Genomic DNA, 20,462 nt, shown 5'->3' with positions numbered 1-20,462 from the left:
ATGGACTCCTGTTTTCCACCAGTCATCTTTTCTCACACCTAATATTGTCTTTGAATCATACAACCCTTCAATTTTCCTCGACTGATTTAAGTAATTGGAAAAATTATTTCCTTTCACTGACTTGAGTATAACAGAAACTCTAGACATCGGTAAAATCTTAATGGCTCTTCCTTACTACCATAGGATTACATGGGACACAGAATCCTGGAAATTAAAAAAAAATATTCAAACTATCCAAAATTTGGATTTAAGTTTTCATTGTTTGTTGGTATGATATACGACTTTTGGGTAAGGGGTTGGTGGGAGGCACAATTTCAACAACATTAGTTACAATAATCATAAGTGCTGCCTCGAACATGAGACAGCTCACAAACCAATTATTGCCAAATACAAACATTCAACACAAATGCTGCCACCAGTACAAACAGAAGTATTTTTTCTTCACTTTAATAATAAAGTATTCTGGTTGACAAGTCAGATGTACAGAACACTCCCTCAATCAATGCAGACAAGATTTAGTGAATTTCACAGAAGCAATTATCTTGCGCTGATAAAAAAGAAAAAAAATCTTTCCAATGGTACAAAAAGGTCAGGATATAAGCAAACATTTTTCCTATGTTGTACAATTATAATACAATGATGCCCCTAAGCTTTCTGAAGCTCACACCTTCACATTGGATGATTCTGGAGGCTGAGATTTCTCACGCAGATTGACATCGTGTTCTGCAAGTTTGAGGGAAAAAAGATATTAATGGTATGCACAAGGCATATTTCTACATCAATAAGGCTGATATCAATGTTAATGCATAACTTTAGAAAAAATAAAAATTTCTAAGAACTTAAAACATTTCAAATCATAGTTGGAGACTTCAGCCAGGCTTGTTTGAAGAAAACCCTGTCCAATTACCATCAGCATATAACCAGTAGCACCAGAGGTCCCAACATACTAGACCAATGTATACTAAGATTAGGAATGCCTACCGTTCCTTGCTTACAAAGTGTTTTGGTAAATCAGATCACTTCGCTGTCCTTTCCTTCCTGCATATAGGCAGAGGCTAAAGCTCCAGAGAATAGGACAACAAAGAGGTTGCGGGAGGCAGAGGAGTGGGTATGGGATTGCTCTGAGGCAGTGGATTGGGCTGTGTTCAAGAACTCATCGAATTGAGGGATCTGAATGAAAACACCATGGTTGTGATGGTACAGACTTTATTAAAACAACTGTAGATGAGTATATCTCCACTAAATCATTCAATCTTCCCCAATCAAAAGCCCTGGATAAAGCAAAAGATAAGAAATCTGCCTTCAGGAGGGTGAACCCACGAGAAGTATCCAGCCCTGATGGGGTACCAGATCAGAGGCATTCAATTCTGGAGACCAAGAAAGTTACAGGAGGTCCAGGTACAATCTCCAGAAAGCTGCCTCTCAGGAAATTCCAAACCAAATTTAAATCAATGAAGGATGCTCGACAGTTGTGGCAGGACTTGAATATGATCACCTCTTATAAAGATAAATCAAGCAATATAGGAGACTGCAGGCTTCTCTTCCAGATGACCTCAAAGCCTTCTATGCTCATTTTGACTTCAATTTCTGAAGCTGACATGCAAGCTGCCTTCACGAGGGTGAACCCACAAAAATCATCCAGCCCGGACGGGGTACCTGGTTTCTGCAAAAATTACTCATGAATGTGGTCTGATCTTCACCCAAGTCACAATAATGGACAGACACAATCTGCCTAAACTAATGACGCACAAACAGGTGTACTACTAGTCAATACTGAGTACACCATTGAAAACATCACAGTTTAGGTTCAAAAAAGTATGTGAACCTCTGAGGCAATGCCTTCTACAAAAGCTTATTTGGAATCAGGAGTTCCAATCAATGAGATCAGATTGGAGATGTGGGTTGCACAGGTGCCCTGCCCTATAAAATGACACGCAAAATCAGGTTACTGACAAGGGCCTGCTCTTCTCAAAGAAGATCTGTTTATGTACACCATGCCTTGATCAAAACAACTTTCAGAGGACATTAGAACTGTAGAGATGAATGAAGCTGGAAAAGGGTACAAAAGCACTTCTAAAGACCTGAACATTCTACAAATGGAGGAAACTCAGTACGGTTGCTACTCTCCCTAGGAGTGGGTGTCCTACAAAGATCTCACTAAGAGCACAAGGTGCAATGCTGAAGGAGATGAAAAAGAACCCAAGGGTAATAGCAAAAGACCTACAAAAATCTCTGGAACTTGCTGAAGTCTCTGTTCATGTATCCACTATAAGAAAAACACTAAATAAGAATGGTGTTCATGGAAGGACACCATGGAGGACGCCACTGCTCTCCATAAAAAACACTGCTGCGCGTCTCAAGTTTGCAAATGATAAACCTGGATGTTCCACAACGCTTCTGGAGCAATGTTCTGTGGACAGAAAAACAAAAATTGAACTTTTTGGCAGAATTCCACACCACAATGTTTGGAGATAAAAGGGCACTGCACACCAACACCAAAACCTCATCCTAACTGTGAAACATGGTGGAAGGAGCATCATGGTTTGGGACTGTTTTGCTGCCTCAGGGCTTGGACAGCTTGCTGTTGTTGAGGGAAAATGAATGCAATATTGTATCAAGACATTTTATGGGAGAATGTCAGGGTAGTGGTCTGTCACCTGAAGCTCAACAGGAGTTGGATGATGCATCAAGAAATGATCCAAAACACAAGAGTAACTCAAAAACAGAATGCTTTAAAAAGAAGAAAATTCACGTTTTGGAATGGCCAAGTCAAAGTCCACATCTTAACCCAATTGAGATGCTGTGGCATGACCTAAAGAGGGCTGTTCATGCAAGGTATCCCAGAAATATTAATGAACTGAAACAGTTCAGTATGGAAGAATGGTCTAAAATTCCTCCTTGCCATTGAAGTCTAATCAGCAGCTACAAGAAATGTTTGGTGGAGGTTATTGCTGCTAAAGGAAGTTCTACCAATTATTAGATACAAGAGTTCACATACTTTTTCCAGCCTGGACTGTGAATGATTAAACAATGTGTTCAATAAAGACATGAAAAGTACAATTGTTTGTGTTATTAGTTTAGGTAGATTGTGTGTCTATTATAGTAACATCAGACCACATTTCAGGAGTAATTAATGCAGAAAGCCAGGTAATTGCAATAGGTTCACAAACTTTTTCATGCAACTGTGCTATCAACTTGCTGGTGTGTTCACTAAGACCGATAACTTCTCACTTTGGCAGTGTGTAGTAGCCACCTGCTTTAAGCAGGCTTCAATTATATCCAGGAAGAGTGTGATGACCTTCCTCAAAGATTACTGCCCAGTTGCACTGTGATGAAGTACTTTGAGAGGTTGGTGATGAAATATTAACTACTCCCTGAGAAATGACTTATATCCACTGCAATTTGCCTACTGGAGCAACAGATTCACAGTAGATACCATCTCTTTGGCTCTTCACTCAACCCTGGAACACCTGGACAGCAACCATCCATACATCAGGACTCTTTATCCACTACAGCTCAGCATTCAATACCATCATCCCCTCAAAACTAAGCAATAAGCTCCAAAACCTTGGCCTCAATACCTCCTTTTGCAATTATACCCTGGATTGCCTCAGTTGCGGACCCGTCAATTTGGATTGACAATAACATCTCTTCCAATAACATCTCTCCATCTCAGGTGCACCTCAAGACTGTGTACTTAGCCCCCTGCTCTACTCGCTTTACACTTAATGACTGTCTAATGCCATATTCAAGTTTGCTGATAACACCACTGTTGTGGGCTGAATCAAAAGTGGTGATGAATCAACATATTGGATGGACACTGAAAATCTGGCTGAGTGGTGTCCTAACAACAACCTCTCACTCAATGTCAACAATACCAACGAACCTATTATACACTTCAGGAGAGGGAAACCAGAGGTCCATCAGCCAGTCCTCAGAGGACCAGAGATGGAGAAGATTGGCAACTTTAAATTCCTAGGTGTTATTATTTCAGAGGATTTGTCCTGGACCCAGCATTTCAGTGTACAGTAATTACAAATAAAGCACAGCAGCACCTTTAACTCCTTAGGAGTTTGCATAGATTTGGCATGATATCCAAAACTTTGACAAACTTCTAAACTTCTATAGATATGAAGTGGAGGATATATTGACTGGATGCATTACAACATGATGGAAACACCAATGCCATTGAATGGAAAATCCTACAGCCAGTCATCACAGGTAAAGCCCTCCCAACCATTGAGCATATCTACATGAAACGCTGTCATAGGAAAGCAGTATCCATAATTAGGGTCCCCACCACCCAGGACACCTTCCCACTTGGTGCACGTGGCCTATTGGTGGCATCAGAGCTTTACCAAGAGGATTTCTCGCAGGTCAGCGGCAGTTATTTAAAAAAGGAGCTTCAAGAGTGTTTGTCCACAGTACATGGCCTATCAGGGGCTATAACCAGAGCACCAATCGTGAGTTAGATAGCAGGGAAGGTTCAGGCATAAAAGAGTCACTGCCTAGTGGAGCGGTCATCTAAGGAGCAGTCATCGATGGAGTGATTTAAGGCAGAGTCGTAGGGCTTTGGTGATAATGGGTCAAGGCGAGGCAAGTTAACTGTGAGGAATAGAAACAGTAACATGTTTGTGAGGCTGGTGTTCTGTACTGGGTGTCAGGTGTGGGGTGTCCAGGAGACTCCCAGTCTCCTGGACGGCCACATCTGCGCCAGGTGCGTTGAGCTGCAGCTCCTTAGGGACTGGGTTAGGGAACTGGCGATGCAGCTTGATGAGCTTCGTCTGGTCAGGGAAAGTGAGGAGGTGATAGAGAGGAGCTATAGGCAGGTAGTTACGCTAGGGACTCAGCAGACAGATAAGTGATAACAGTCAGAAAAAGGAAGGGCAAGAGTCAGATACTAGAGAGTACCCCTGTGGCTGTTACCCTCAGGGGTACAATAAGTACTCCGGCGGCCTACCTAGGGGAAGCAACAGTGGCTGTGCCTCTGGCACAGAGTCTGGGCCTGTGGCCCAGAAGGGTAAGGAAAGGAAGAAGGCAGCAGTAATAGGGGATACTATAGTTAGGGGGTCAGACAGGCGATTCTGTGGTTGCAGGAAAGAAACACGGAGGGTAGTTTGCATCCCAGGTGCCAGGGTGCGGGATGTTTCTGATCGCGTCCACGATACTCTGAAGTGGAAAGGTGAACAGCCAGAGGTCATGGTAAATCTTGGTACCAATGACATAGGTAGAAAAAGGGAGGAGGTCCTGAAAACAGACTACAGGGAGTTAGGAAGGAAGTTGAGAAGCAGGACCTCAAAGGTAGTAATCTCAGGATTACTGCCGGTACCACACAACAGTGAGTTTAGGAATACAGTGAAGTAGAGGATAAATGTGTGGCTGAGGGATTGGAGGCGGTGGGGGGGGGGTGCGTGCAGGGATTCAGATTTCTGCACATCTTTTAGGACAGGTGTGACCTGTACAAAAAGGATGGGTTGCACTTGAATCTGAAGAGGCCAATATCCTGGCAGGGAGGTTTGCTAAGGTTACTGGGGAGAGTTTAAACTAGAATTGCTGGGGGATGGAACTGAACTGAAGAGACAGAGGAAGGAGCTCACAAATAAAGCTTGGAGACAGTGCGAGAGGGAAGATAGGCAGGTGATAGAGAAGGGATATGCTCAGACCGATGGTTTGAGATGTATCTATTTTAACACAAGAAGCATCATGAACAAAGCAGATGAGCTTTGAACGTGGATCAGTACTTGGAGCTATGATGTTGTGGCCATTACAAAGGCTTGGATGGCTCAGGGGCTTTAGATATTTCAGAAAGGACAGGGAGGGAGGCAAAAGAGGTGGGGGCATGGCACTGCTGATCAGAGATAGTGTCACGGCTGCAGAAAAGGAGGAAGTCATGGGGAATTGTCTGCTGAGTCTCTGTGGGTGGAAGTTAGAAACAGGAAGGGGCCAATAACTCTACTGGGTGTTATTTTTATATAGACCATCCAACAGTAACAGGGACATTGAGGAGCAGATAGGGAGACAGATTCTGGAAAGGTGTAATAATAACAGGGTTGTCGTAGTGGGAGATTTTAATTTCCCAAATATTGATTGGTATCTCCCAAGAGCAAGGGGTTTAGCTGGGGTGCAGTTTGTTAGGTGTGTTCAGGAAGGTTTCCTGACACAATATGTAGATAAACCTATAAGAGGAGAGGCTATACTTGATCTAGTATGGGGAATAATGAATAATGAACCTGGTCAGGTCTCTCAATGGGAGCACATTTTGGAGATAGTGATCACATTTCTATCTCCTTTACCATAGCATTGGAGAGGGATAGGAACAGACAAGCTAGGAAAGCTTTTAATTGGAGTAAGGGGAAATATGAAGCCATTGGGCAGGGACTTGGAAGCATAAATTAGGAACAGATATTCTCAGGGAAATGTACAGAAGAAATGTGGCAAATGTTCAGGGGATATTTGCATGGAGTTCTGCATAGGTATCTTCCAATGAGACAGGGAAAGTATGGTAAGGTACAGGAACCATGGTGTACAAAAGCTGTTGAAAATCTAGTCAAGAAGAAAAGAAAAGCTTACAAAAGGTTCAAAAAACTAGGTAATGATAGAGATCTAGAAGATTGTAAGACTAGCAGGAAGGAGCCTACAAATGAAATTAGGAGAGCCAGAAGGGGCCACAAGGCCTAGGTGGGCAGGATTAAAGAAAACCCCAAAGCACTCTACAAGTATGTGAAGAGCAAGAGGATAAGATGTGAGAGAATAGGACCAATTAAGTGTGACAGTGGAAAAGTGTGTATGGAACCGGCAGACATAGCAGAGGTACTTAATACTTTGCTTCAGTGTTCACTACGGAAAAGGACCTTGGCGATTGTAGGGATGATTTACAGCGGATTGAAAAGCTCGAGCATATAGACATTAAGAAAGAGGATGTGCTGGAGCTTTTGGAAAGCATTAAGTTGGATAAGTCTCTGGGACCGGATGAGATGTACCCTAGGCTACTGTGGGAGGTGAAGAAGGAGATTGCTGAGCCTCTAGCAATGATCTTTGCATCATCAATGGGGACGGGAGAGGTTCCGGAGAATTGAAGGGTGCAGATGTTGTTCAAGGAAGGGTGTAGAGATAGCCCGGTAAATTATAGACCAATGAGTCTTACTTCAGTGGTTGGTAAGTTGATGGAAAAGATCCTGAGGCAGCATTTATGAACATTTAGAGAGGCATAACATGATTAGGAATAGTCAGCATGGCTTTGTCAAAGGCAGGTCGTGCCTTACAAGCCTGATTGAATTTTTTGAGGATATGACTACACGTTGATGAAGGCAGAGCAGAAGATGTAGTGTAAATGGATTTCAGTAAGGCATTTGATAAGGTAGCCCATACAAGGTTTATTGAGAAAGTAAGAAGGCATGGGATCTAAGGGGACCTTGCTTTGTGGATCCAGAATTGGCTTGCCCACAGAAGGCAAAGAGTAGACAGGTCATATTCTGCATGGAGGTCGATGACAAGTAATGTGCCTCAGGGATCTGTTCTGGGACCCCTTCGCTTTGTGATTATTATAAGTGACCTGGATGAGGAAGTGGAGGGATGGGTTAGTAAATTTGCTGATGACACAAAGGTTGGAGGTGTTGTGGATAGTGTGGAGGGCTGTCAGAGGTTACAGCGGGACACTGACAGGATGCAAAACTGGGCTGGGAAGTGGCAGATGGAGTTCAACCCAGTTAAGTGTAAGGTAGTTCATTTTGGTAGGTCAAATATGATGGCAGAATATAGTATTAATGGTAAGACTCATGGCAGTGTGGAGGATCAGAGGGATCTTGGGGACCGAGTCCATAGGACACTCAAAGCTGCTGCGCAGGTTGACTCTGTGGTTAAGAAAGCATACGGTGCATTGACCTTCATCAACCGTGGGACTGAGTTTAAGAGCCGAGAGGTAATGTTACAGCTATATAGGACCCTGGGCAGACCCCACTTGGAGTACTGTGCTCAGTTCTGGTCACCTCACTACAGGAAGGATGTGGAAACTATAGAAAGGGTGCAGAGAAGATTTACAAGGATGTTGCCTGGATTGGGGAGCATGCCTTATGAGAATAGTTAAGTGAACTTGGCCTTTTTTCCTTGGAGCAGCGGAGGATGAGAGGTGACCTGATAGAGATGTATAAGATGATGAGAGTCATTGATCATGTGGATAGAGGCTTTTTCTCAGGGTTAAAATGGGCACAGTTTTAAGATGCTTGGAAGTAGGTATAAAGGAGATGTCAGGGGCAAGCTTTTTTATGCAGTGTGGTGAGTGCATGGAATGGGCTGCTGGCGACAGTGGTGGAGGCAGATACAATAGGCTGTTTTAAGTGACTCCCTGAATAGATACGTGGAGCTTAGAAAAAGAGAGGGCTATGGGTAACCCTGGGTAATTTCTAAAGTAAGTACATGTTTGGCACAGCATTGTGGGCCAAAGGGCCTGTATTGTTCTGTAGGTTTTCTATGTTTCTATGACACACCCTCATTCGCTGCTGCCATCAAGAAGAAGGTCCAAGAGCCTCAGGGCTCTCCCCATCAGATTCAGGAAGAGTTTGTACCCCTCAACTATCAGACCCTTGAACAAGAGAGGATAACTTCATTTGTCCCATCATTGAAATGTTGTCACAACCAATGAACTCACTTTCATAAAGCCATCATCTCATGTTCTCGATATTTATTGCCTATTTATTTATATTTACATTTGCAGAGTTTGTTGTCTTATACACTCTGACTGAATGCCCTAGTTGGGACGTCTTTCAATGATTTTGTTATAGTCACTATTTGTTAAGTATGCCCATAAGAAAATAAATCTCAGGGTTGTATATGGCAACATATATGTACTTTGATAATAAAATTTAGAAACATAGATAACCTACTGCACAATACAGGCCCCTCAGCCCATAATGTTGTGCTGAACTTTTACTTTGAACTTTAAATAAAAATGGCTAAAGCCAACAAAATAGTTGAAATAGCAGAAGAGAAACTGGAACAACAAACCTCCAATGAAAATGAACTAATTACCATCTCCTAATATTGCATCAATACACTGCATTCCATTTTAATGGAATCTAAATCATGAAGGAAGCTCACTGTGGAAACATTTAATTCCTTAAAATGGGCCTCATTTGAGTGGCATTAAGACCTCTAAAATTATTTTAACCAATCTCTAACTTAAGTTTAATTATTAAAATAGATGCTTTGATTATGTAAAAGAAAGCCACATTTTCTATTTTCTTACAAAAGAAACATTTGAAGACACCTCGGAGGTCAGTTGGCAGAGAAACAAATCAGAAATACTGATTTTTTTTGACAATCAATTGTGTGATGTCTTTATGAGTGACTACAGAAGCTTTGTGACTGGTTATCAAATATATCTATACTATCCTTTGGCCTTAAGAGTCACATACTTACAGATACCAATTGCAATGTTTCAACAGTAAGCCAACCATCTTCCTCAGACACGTTAGCCAAATGACAAGTGCCCCTACCGACACCTCCTTATATAACCTCTTGGAAGTGAGCAGGGCATAGGTGGGACTTGATGCTACATCCTGATTGGCTGGATCTGAATCGCCTCTTCAAGCTAACCCATGAGGAATTGGCCTTGTTCTGATTGGTCAATTTTTTAGGCCAAACCGTCTTTAGATATCTGTGGTCCCAAACTGGAGCTATCTCTACACTCTCGGAACCTACATTTAGGCCCCCACAAGCTCCATCTCTAGTGATTCCCTAATAGAGCTTTGACCAGCAGCCAAGCCAGGCATCAGAATTTTGGAGAGGAGGGCACTTCAATCAGGTCCACTGCCCGAGGATAAAAGACAGGAGCAGGTTGCAGCAGCGTAACAGAGCTTTGACCAATGACCAGTCGGTGCTTGGGATTGATTAGTAAGAACAAACTAAAAGGAGAAAGGGCAAGTGCTAAAGATGAGGTCGCTGATTTACAATCAAAGGCAATGTGTGGTGAGGATAGGGCACTGACAGGGCAAAATTGATGTCAACAGGATAGGTAAAAAGCAGACAAAATCAAAAAGGGCGAGTACATGACTGAAGGTGTTGTATATGGAATAAGACAGATGAATTTGCAGCACAGTTGCAAATCGGCAGGTATGATGTTGTAGGTGACAATAAATCAAGGCTGAAAGATTATAACTGGGAGCTTAATGTCCAAGGATACACATTATATCGAAAGGACAGGCAGGAAGGTGGAGGGGGGATGTGTTTCTGTTGGTAAAAAATGAAATCAAATCATTAGAAAGAGGTAACATAGGGTCAGAAGGTATTGACTCATTGTGGATAGAGCTAAGGAACTGCAAGGGTAAAAAGACCCCCAAACAGTAGTAAAGATATGCCCTACAAATTACAATGGGAGATAAAAATTCACGCCATTAGGGCAATGTTACAATAGTCAAGGGTGACTTCAATATGCAGTTAGATTGGGAAAATCAGGTTGGTGTTGGATTACAGGAGAGGGAAATTTCTAGAGTGCCTACGAGATAGCTTTTTAGAGCAGCTCATGGTTGAGCCCACTATAGGATCAGCTAGTCTGGATTGGGTATTGTGCAATGAACCCGAATTGATGAGACAACTTAAGGTAAAAACAAACCCTACAGGGTAAGTGATCATAATATGATCAAACTCACCCTGAAATCTGAAAAGGAGAAGCCAAAGTCAGATGTATCAGTATGGGAATTACAGAGGCAAGAGAGGAGTTGCCAGAATTGATTGGAAAAGAACGCTGGCAGAGATGACAGCAGAGCAGCAATGGCTAGAATTTCTGGAAGTAGTTCGGAAGGCACAGGATGTATAATCCCAAAGAAGAATTATTAAAGAAAGATGACACAACCCTAGCTAACAAGAGAAGTCAAAGCCAACATGAAAGCCAAAGAGAGGGCATATAATAGAGCAAAAATTAGTGGGAAGAAAGAGGATTGGGAAGCTTTTAAAAATAAACAGAAGGCAACCAAAAAATCATTAAGATAAGATGGAATGTGAAAGTAAGCTAGCCAATAATATTACAGAGGATAACAAAAGTTTCTTCAGATACCTAAAGTGTAAAACAGAGGTGAGAGTGGTTATCAGACCGCTAGAAAACGATGCTGGAGAGGTAGTAATGGGGGACAACAAGTTACCGGACGAACTCAAGTATTTTGCATCAGTCTTCTCTGTGGAAGACACTAGCAGTATGATGGAAGGTCCAGGTGCTAGGGAGCATGGAGTGTGTGAAGCTACCATAACTAGAGAGAAGGGTCTTGGGAAACTGAAATGTCTGAAGTTAGAAAAAGTCACCTGGACCCCAGAGTTCTGAAAGAGGTGGCTGAAGAGATTGTGGAGGCAATAGTAATGATCTTCAAGAATCACTAGTTTCTGGAATGGTTCCAAAAGACAGGAATATTGCAAATGTCACTCCACTCTTCAAGAAAGGAGAGAAGCAGAAGGAAACTATAGCAATACATACAAAATGCTGGAGGAACTCAGGACAGGCAGCAACTATGGAAAAAAGTACAGTCGACATTTTTGGCCAAAACCCTTGGCAAGACTGGCGAAGAAAAAACCAGAGGAAAAGATTTAAAAGGTGGGGCAAGGAGAGAAACACAAGGTGATAGGTGAAACCTGGAGGGGGAGGGATGAAGTAAAGACCTGGGAAGTTGACTGGTAAAAGAGACAGAAAAAGAAAATACAAAAAACTGAGGTGCAATGGGATCTGGGAGTCCTTATGTAGAATTCCCTAATGGTTAATTTGCAAGTTGAGCCTGTGGTGAGGAATGCAAATGCAATGTTAGCATTCACCCATGACTGAATGATGGAGTAGACTCAATGAACCAAATGGCCTAATTCTAATTATGTCTAATTGTCTTATAGTCTATTCATTCTTAGTGCAGAAACTTGAGAACAGGTGGGATCGCTGAACACTGCCTATCATGCTCATGTAGACTAAGGTTTGATGAGGCCAACATCCCTGGCAAGGAAAAGAATGCCTACAAGGGAAAGATTAGGGATTCACTAAAGATGGAGCATGTGGGGGACCTAAATGTAGATTCTAAGAGGGCAGAGCTTGCTCCAGTCTGGGACCACACATTCTTAAAGAGGGTGTGGCCCAGAAAAAAATTGACCAATCAGAACAAGGCCAATTCAAACTAACCAATGAGACATAAGCAATTCAGATCCAGCCAATCAGGGTCAAGCATTACATGTTACCTCTGCCCTGCTCACTTTAGAGGTGGCTTTAGGGGCACTTGTCATTTGACTAACTTGTGCCGGAGAAAAACAGTCAGTTTACCATTGAAACACTGCAATTTATCTGTAAGTATATGAATGTTAAGGCCAAAGGATAGCATGAATAGATGTCGTTGTGAGGTCTGATTTTTCAAACTGGAACAAATGATCTTTCATTTTAAGGTACACAACAAAGGTAGAGCAACAGTTATCACAGCTTTTAAAATCAGTTGTCAAAGATGCGTCAATCATACAACTTTCACCTCTGCACACAATCTCAGTTTTCAGTATCCCACCAACATAGCACCAGATAGTGTTTTTTCCATGGTTTTAAAACATTCTCCACAGGTCAAATAAGAGCTTGTTTTGTAGGCCTATAAATTGCCATTTAAAAAAATTAATTGTAGACCATCCAATACTTTGATTATATGTCAATGTTTGTTTTAATGGTCAAAGAAAATAAAACAACATTTCACGACTGAATGTTCTGTTAATCTGGGAATCATTCAACTAATTTTATTCCTCCATCAGGAAAAGCAGACTTGAAATAAAATGGAAATAAAATTTTACTTTGATAGTTTGCAGCAAAACCTACAGTACATATTTTCCATACGTGATCAAGTCTAGGTTCACTGTAAAAATATAAGTGGCAACTTAATTTAGCCATATTATTCTAAAAATTTGATCAATTTAATAAAACAAAAAATAAAGCATGTGGAGGGGGAAAAACAGGCCATTTTACAAAGATGACAATTATAGTGATAAATAGATCACACTAGAAAATCCTACCAAATATACTAATTGAATTCGGGAACCATTAGTGCTTAATGAGCTGGCTGCGAAGCCCACTGAAAGCTAAACTTACTGCACTCTTATGAGTTCCTACTACCATGTTGAGTTTGGCTCTTCTTTTATTTTAGGCTGTTCTTGTATTTGAGATGTATCTGGTAGAACAGAAACCAAACAATTTAATGAATCACATGAATAAAAATCAATTTGGTTTGATCAGAAAAGATAGAATGATGCAGAAGTGTTATCTTCCTGCACTAACTTCTGACTGAAAAACCTTAATTGGTATCTTTCAGTACTGCAAATCAGATATAACACAAACGGTAACTAAGACCATTTATAATCATAAATATGTGCAATACATGTACTGTGATGCAACAAATGAGAAACAAAATTGGAAACTGAACTACATATTTAAAATATATAGGATAGGAATTCCCTTGAGATTTGAAACAGGCCTGGGAGATAAATAAATCATTTCTCCATTCGTCAAAATTAGTGAAGAAATACTATTATTAGAAAAAATTTAAATAGATACAAGGGAAAATTTAACTGGGAATGCAAATGAGTATAATTTATAGATACGAAGCCAAATCACAGAGTCATTACAACCTGTTTCAAATCAATGAAATATGAAACGGAACATCAGGTACAACTGTATCACAGCTACATATTTATGGTAAAGTTGTGTCACAGTTAATTTCAGTTCAATGCATAACATTTGTTTTGATTGAGAAACAAGCCCTTAAAACCTTCAATAATACTTGTATCTTCTGTAGTTGATGTTAAAGAACTTGAAGTGACTCTGGAAAGTAATTTTTAATTTAAATCACTGAAATAAATGGTATATTTACCTTGTGCTGTAGGTGGTGCAGTTGGTAGCACAAGTGTTGGAGGGGGTACCAGTGAGGCAGTTGGTAAAATGGATGCAGGTGCTGCTGCTCCAGGTGACACTGCTGGAGTTTCTACTACAGTTTGCTCAGCTAGCTCTAAACAACAAAGAAAACAGCAAAATCACTTCACTGGTCATTCAGGTACAAAATCTACATTCACTTGCAAAAGTATGTTATATCAAATATGCAAAGTAATCTCATTCGTGATTTGTTCTCACTTACGATTATTAATCAGGAGTCCTGGAAAAGGCCTGTAAGCAGAAGGGAAAAGTATTTTGTTAATGATATGCAAAACACCTGAGGTATTTAATTACCTCAAGATTTAAATTATTCTGCATGTTAAAGCCCCAAGGAGAGTCTAGTCCTGGTCCCAAATCAATGTTAAAGCCACTAAGTGTAGCCTTGCTTGATTTGTTTTTTTTTGGGGGGGGGGGGCAGGGTAAGGAAGGGAGAAGGGAATGTCTGCGAAGGAAACATTCTGTATCTTATCCATAAATATAAACCAAAATCACAATTTGCACCCTACTCTTAGGTGGTACACACATCGATGTACTTTTGGTCATCGTCATACTGTCCTTTCATCACTACTGTCAATTGCCAACATTATTCCCTTTGCTATTTACCCGCTGCAAGCATGGCATAGACATTTTACATTTGAAATATTTTTGTTTAGATATTCCAGCAAAAATCCTGAATTACCTTATAACTGTAAATTTGATGAAGTTTGCAGACTCCAAGATCTTTTTCATGCCACTTATTTCAAGATAACTGGGTGCTTTAAATGGAACTCCTGGAGGCATACCATCAACTATTACGCAACCAGGGTTTGTGGTTATTTTTCTGTAAGGGACCTTTACTGGAAAATTCATTCCAATTGCTTCACCTATAATAAAGATTACTTTTAAATGTCAGTTTTATGTATTTTTTAAAAAAGCAGCATCTAATCTAATTATGATGTAAGCAATGATACCAACTTTTAAACACTTATATCAAAACATTACCAAATTTCTTGCTGAACAGGTCATTTACTTGTTCTCTCAGTTGTCTAGCCTTTTCCACCTTGGACACTTTTTCATTTTCACCTTCTGAAAGAAAAACATTCTCATTCAGCTTTGGTCTCATTCTTCAAATACAGAGACAGAATAACCAAATCCCTGCCACTTTATTCTTCACCTTAAATACATCTTCTACATTCAGCAAGATCTTGCCCATGATTTCCAGGTATGCTTTTCTGATGAACTTCTCTTTCACAATCATAACTGTCCTCCTCACCATTGTCTGTGTAATCTTGTAGTGAAATAGCCCCCTCCCCAATGGAATTCTGAGCTACAAGTTTTTGTCCATCTTACCCACTATATCTTCACCCCTCCAACACCCCCTATGCAGATGCACTTCAAATGAAAAGATTACTTCCCCTACTACACAGAGCATCTTGATCAATTAATCAATTAAAACTGACAGTAAATTTCATTATAAAAGTTTGCATTTTAACATTCACCGGAATATTACAATCTTTAGGATTTTCTTTAAACCCAGACATAATCTGTTAATGTCTGCTTAGGGTTCACACATGCAGAAACACTTGTCCTATCTGTTAACTAAAATTAGGATTGGAAAAACAGAAATTGAACACAGACATTTATGATTATGTACTGAATGTAAGAGAACATAGAACAGTACAGCAAAGGAACGTGACATTCAGCCCACAAGGTTGTGCCGAACCAACTAAAAATCAAATCAAAAACAGCCTAACACTAACCCCTCCTACCTACACCATCCAAATGCCTATCCAAACATCTCTTAGTAGCTGCTAATGTATGTGCTTCTACCACCACAGCAGGCACCATATTCCAGATTACAGATTTCAACCCTGGGAAACAGAGTCAACAGGGAGTACCTATGCCTCTCATAGTCTTATAAACCTATTATCAGATCTCCCCTCAGGCTCTGGCACTATCCCAAGCTTATCCAGACTCTCGTGATAACACATGCCCACTAAACTAGGCAGCATCCTGGTAAACCTCTTCTGCACCCTCAACATCCTTCCTATGGTAGGACAACCAGAACCGTAAGCAATACTCCAGATTTGGCCTCACCAGAGATTTATGAAGTTGCAACATAGCCTCAGCTAACTAAGCCAACCATTCCATTAGCCTTCTCAACCACCTTATCAGCCTGTGTATCCACTTTCAAGGAGCTATGAACTTGGACTCCAAAATATTCTGCTCAGCAACACTGTTAAGAATCTTTCCCTTAACAATTTTTCCTACCAAGTTGCAACACCTCATTTATCTAAGTTAAACTCCATCTGCCATTTCTCTGCCTATATCTGTAACTGATCTATATCATGCTGTATTCTTTGCCAGTCTCCTACACTTATCCACAACTCCATCAATTTTGGTATCATCCACAAATTTACTAACCCACCCAACTAAATTTTCATACAGGTATTTATATACGATACAAACAGCAGAGGTCCCAGCACAGATCCCTGTGGAACACCACGAATTATAGACCTCCAGCTCAAATAAATCCCTTCAAGCACTATCCTCCGTCTTCTACATGCAAGCCAATTCTGAATCCAATCAGCCAAAATGCCGCACATCCCATGCTTCTTAACCTTCTGGATTAGCCTCCCATGAGAGACTTCATCAAAAGACTTACTAAAATCCATACAGACAGCATCCACTGCCCTACCTTCATCAATGTCTTTCAAAACCTGTTTATGTCATGACCTGCCATGCACAAAGATATCTAATTAAGCCATGGATTTCCAAATGCTCATATATCCTCTCTCTTAAGAATTTTCTCCAGCAATTTCCCTACAACTGACGTGAGACTCACTGTTCTCTAGTCCCCAGGGTTTTCTCTTGTTTCCTTCTTAAATAGAGGTACAACATTAGCCACTTGCCAATCCTCCAGGACCTCGCCTGTGGCTAGAGAGGACAGGAAAATATTGGTCAAGGGCCCAGCAATCTTGTCTCTTGCCTGTTTCCATAACCTGGGCTAAATCCCATCAGGCCCTGGAGACTTAACCACCTTAATACTCATTACGAGACACAACATTTCCTCCTATTTGACCGCAAAACACCCTAACATATTTTTACACTCAGCACTGATGTCCTGGTCCTCAATATCCTTTTCCTTGGTAAATACTGAAGCAAAGTACTCATTAAATACCTCACTCACATTCTCCGTGTCCAAGCAAATGTTCCCCCCTTTTCCTTGCCTAGTGCCACCCTCTCCCCAGTTATCCGCTTGCTCTTGATGTATGTGTAGAACGCCTTGGAATTCACCTTAATCCTACTTGCCAAGGAATTTTCATGGCCACTCCTGGCTTTCCTAATTCCCTTTAGCTCTTTTCTGGCTTCATTATAATCCTCATGAGCTTCATTTGATCTTAACTTCTGAAGTTTTACATAATTTTCCTCTTTCTTCTTGACTAAATTTATCACCTCTCTAGACATCCAAGATTCTCTTATCTATCCATCCCCATCCTTCCTTCTAACAGTAACATACCTTTCCTGTACTCTCAGTATTTGATCTTTAAACACCCTCCACATGTCTCATGTGGACTTGCCAGAGAAAAGGTGTTCTCAATTAACGTTTCTTAGTTCCTCCTAATGCCCTTGTAATTTGCCCAACTTCAATTTAAAATTGTTATCTCTAGCTATCCTGAAAGTTAAGGATTTGTGGTCACTGATCATTCACTGAAAGGTCAGTCACCTGGTCCAATACCAGGTCCAGTACAGTCCCTCACATATTGATTTAAGAAACCTTCCTGGATACACTTAACAAATTCTGCTCCATCTAAACCCCTTGCACTAAGAAGGTCCCAGTTTATATTAGAGAAGTTGAAATTCCCCATGTCAACAACCTATTATTTTTACACATTTCCTTAATCTGATTATATATCTGTTCCTCAATGTCCCAGTAGCTACTAATGGATCTGTAGTACAATCCCATCAGTGTGATTGAAGCCTTCCTATTCCAGAGTTCAACCTAAATGGACTCAGTGTCTGACCCTCCATTATGTCTCCCGAGTGCAGCTATGACACTGTCCGATTCATCATGCAACTCCCCCCACCTTTTACCTCTTCCTCTATCTTTTCTAAAACTTTGAACGCTTGGCACATTAATTACCTATTCTTGCCCCTCACTCAACCAAACTTGCAGTAATGGCCCCAACATCATAGTTCCATGTACTGATTCATCACCCTTACCCATATTACTCCTAGCATCAAAACATATACACTTCAAACTATCTGACACAACTTACCTGTTATTTTGATTTTGCCTTTCAGTACTTCCCCTGACACCTACCTTCTGTTCTGATCCTTTCCTTACTGAGGATCTTCCCAGTCCCCTGCAAAACTAGTTTAAACTCTCCAAAGTATCATCTGCAAACCTTCCGGCCAGAATATTGGTTCCCGTCCGGTTCACTTCTAACCAGTCCTTCTTGTACAGGTCACCCCTGCCCCAGAACAAGTTCCAATTATCCAAAAACTTGAAATCCTGTCCCCTGCATCATCTCCTCAGCCACTCTTTCATCCGTGCTATCACCCCATTCCTACCTGCATTAGCCTGTGGCACAGGGAGTAATCTGGAGATTACAACCTCAGAGGTCCTTCTCTTCAGCCTCTTCCCTAACTCTATATACTGCATAAGACCTCTTCCCCTTATCTGCCTATGGCATTGGTGCCAATATGCATCATAACCTCTGGCTGTTCCCCTTACCCCTTGAGAATATCCTGCAGCTACTCTGAAACATCCTAGACCCTAGCACCCAAAGGCAACATACCATCCTTTCTTTTGCAGCCACAGAATTTCCTTTCTGTCCCCCTAACTAACACATTGTCTGACTTTACCTTTCCCTGTTGAGCCTCAGAGCTGGCCACAGTGCCACCAGCCTGGCTGCTGCTGCCATGACTGAAAGATTATCTCCCCACCCCCAACAGTATCAGAACAGGTTTACTTGTTGCTGAGAGAAATGGCCACAAAGGAAGCTTGCACAGACTTCTTAATCCCCTTACCTCACCTGGTGGTCACCCATCTACTGTCCGAAGCCTGTACGCTGGGTGTGACCACCTCTTCAAAATTCTCATCTGTAACATCTTCAGCCTCCCGAATGATCCAAATACATCCAACTCCAGCTCCAACAACTGAAGTTAGGTGCACTTCCCACAGATATAGTCATCAGAGAAACTGTCGTATCCTGAATTCCCACATCTGACAGGCAGAGCATTCCATCCTGAAAAAAGGCTTACCTCTCCTTAACTATGCCTCCGCCTGTTCACACCGAAGCCTGTTAATGGCAGTGACCGCTCTGCTTAAGCCTACCTTCCCTTTATTTATAGCTGAATTTAAGCTTCTTCCCACACCTGCGCAGCCCAGGAAGACTGACCTTTCCCCCAACTTCTGTAGGGCTCTGACAATCATACCCACTGCACCTGGGCTGCCAAAAAAAGTCCATATTTTCTCCAAGTCTACTCTTTTTATATTCTTATATCCTTCTTATAATGAGACAGAAAAAATTCCACAGCTAACTGTACAGTCCTTTAAACAAAAATGTGTCCTACCAGGGACTGTAACTTGAATGATGTTAAGGTCTTCAACACCTGCTGCAGTCGGTAGCCCACCAGCTCGATTTGCTAAACCTGCATCATGAGAAATTTCAAGAGTCTATTTCACCATCTGATCTTCGATTTAAAAATAAAAATAAAATATGCAAAGAATTAAAATATAAAATATCCTTATTAGGAAAATTGAACCTTTTGTGGCATAATCCTCGAGCACATGAGTTGGAGTCAAAATATGCATCACTATCTACCAGGTTATTTTACCCACCGCAATAGTAGCGAGTTAAGTGTACAGTACATCAGGTCAATAGGCTAGTGTAATTCCAGTACTGTATTTTAACTTATCTCAGTGCCTTGCATAACCGGAAATGATATTTCCCCCAAGAAAAATGTTGATGTTAATAATTGAATCATGGTGAGTTTTTCTTTTTCTTTGACTGGAAGGCAAATACTGGTCTTCCCCAAGATCACTGCTTCTATTTTAATCTATATTAATAACCTAGCATGTATTATGCAAGCCACAACTTCTGAATTTGCAGATGACAAAGCCTGGCAACACTGCGAGCAGCAAGAGGAACTGATAAACTGGAATGCGCTGCTTGGTATGGTGGTAGAGGCTTTTAAGAGACTTTTGGATAGGCACATAGACATAAGGAAGATAGAGGAATAAGGACATTGTGAAGGTAGGAGGAATTAGTGTTTGGATGTTTTTGATTTGCTTTTAACTGGCTCAGCACAGCCTTATGGGCCAAACGGCCTGTTCCTGTGCTATGCTGTTCTTTACATTCTAAACTGATTAGAATTACTAAGCTGATCTGGTAGGAAGGCAGCACAGACAAGGTGGAATGTGCTGTAACCTTTCTATGATTTACTTTAATAGAAACTATTAGCTGCTGAAACCTACTGAATATATCACACTCTCCAAGCCTATATTCACAACCACACATCCTGCATTGCAAATTGTAGATGTTTTTGAGAAATGAAT

General features: G+C 41.1%; 1 protein-coding gene across 15 annotated transcripts in view; it reads right to left on the bottom strand.

The window, feature by feature from the left end:
• Positions 1–431: 431 nt before the first annotated feature.
• LOC140187597 (general transcription factor II-I-like) overlaps positions 432–20,462 on the bottom strand; it is a 143,808-nt gene continuing 123,777 nt past the window's right edge. For 13 of the 15 annotated variants that reach the window (XM_072243071.1, XM_072243061.1, XM_072243068.1 and 10 more), the window contains 6 exons: positions 19,478–19,555; positions 14,900–14,983; positions 14,598–14,781; positions 14,121–14,149; positions 13,860–13,994; positions 432–723 (listed from right to left, as the gene is read on the bottom strand). In XM_072243071.1, the coding sequence (XP_072099172.1) occupies positions 662–723; positions 13,860–13,994; positions 14,121–14,149; positions 14,598–14,781; positions 14,900–14,983; positions 19,478–19,555 (572 nt within the window). In that variant the 3' untranslated portion in view covers positions 432–661. Of the gene's footprint in view, positions 724–13,081; positions 13,161–13,859; positions 13,995–14,120; positions 14,150–14,597; positions 14,782–14,899; positions 14,984–19,477; positions 19,556–20,462 lie in introns of those variants that run through there. The other 2 variants (XM_072243065.1, XM_072243070.1) reach the window with 2 other exon arrangements.

The sequence above is a fragment of the Mobula birostris genome, chromosome 25, assembly GCF_030028105.1.
Source record: "Mobula birostris isolate sMobBir1 chromosome 25, sMobBir1.hap1, whole genome shotgun sequence".
In the NCBI taxonomy this organism is placed as follows: domain Eukaryota; kingdom Metazoa; phylum Chordata; class Chondrichthyes; order Myliobatiformes; family Myliobatidae; genus Mobula; species Mobula birostris.
The sequence above is the reverse complement of the archived record's forward strand: the minus strand, read 5'-3'. Positions and strand labels throughout refer to the sequence as shown.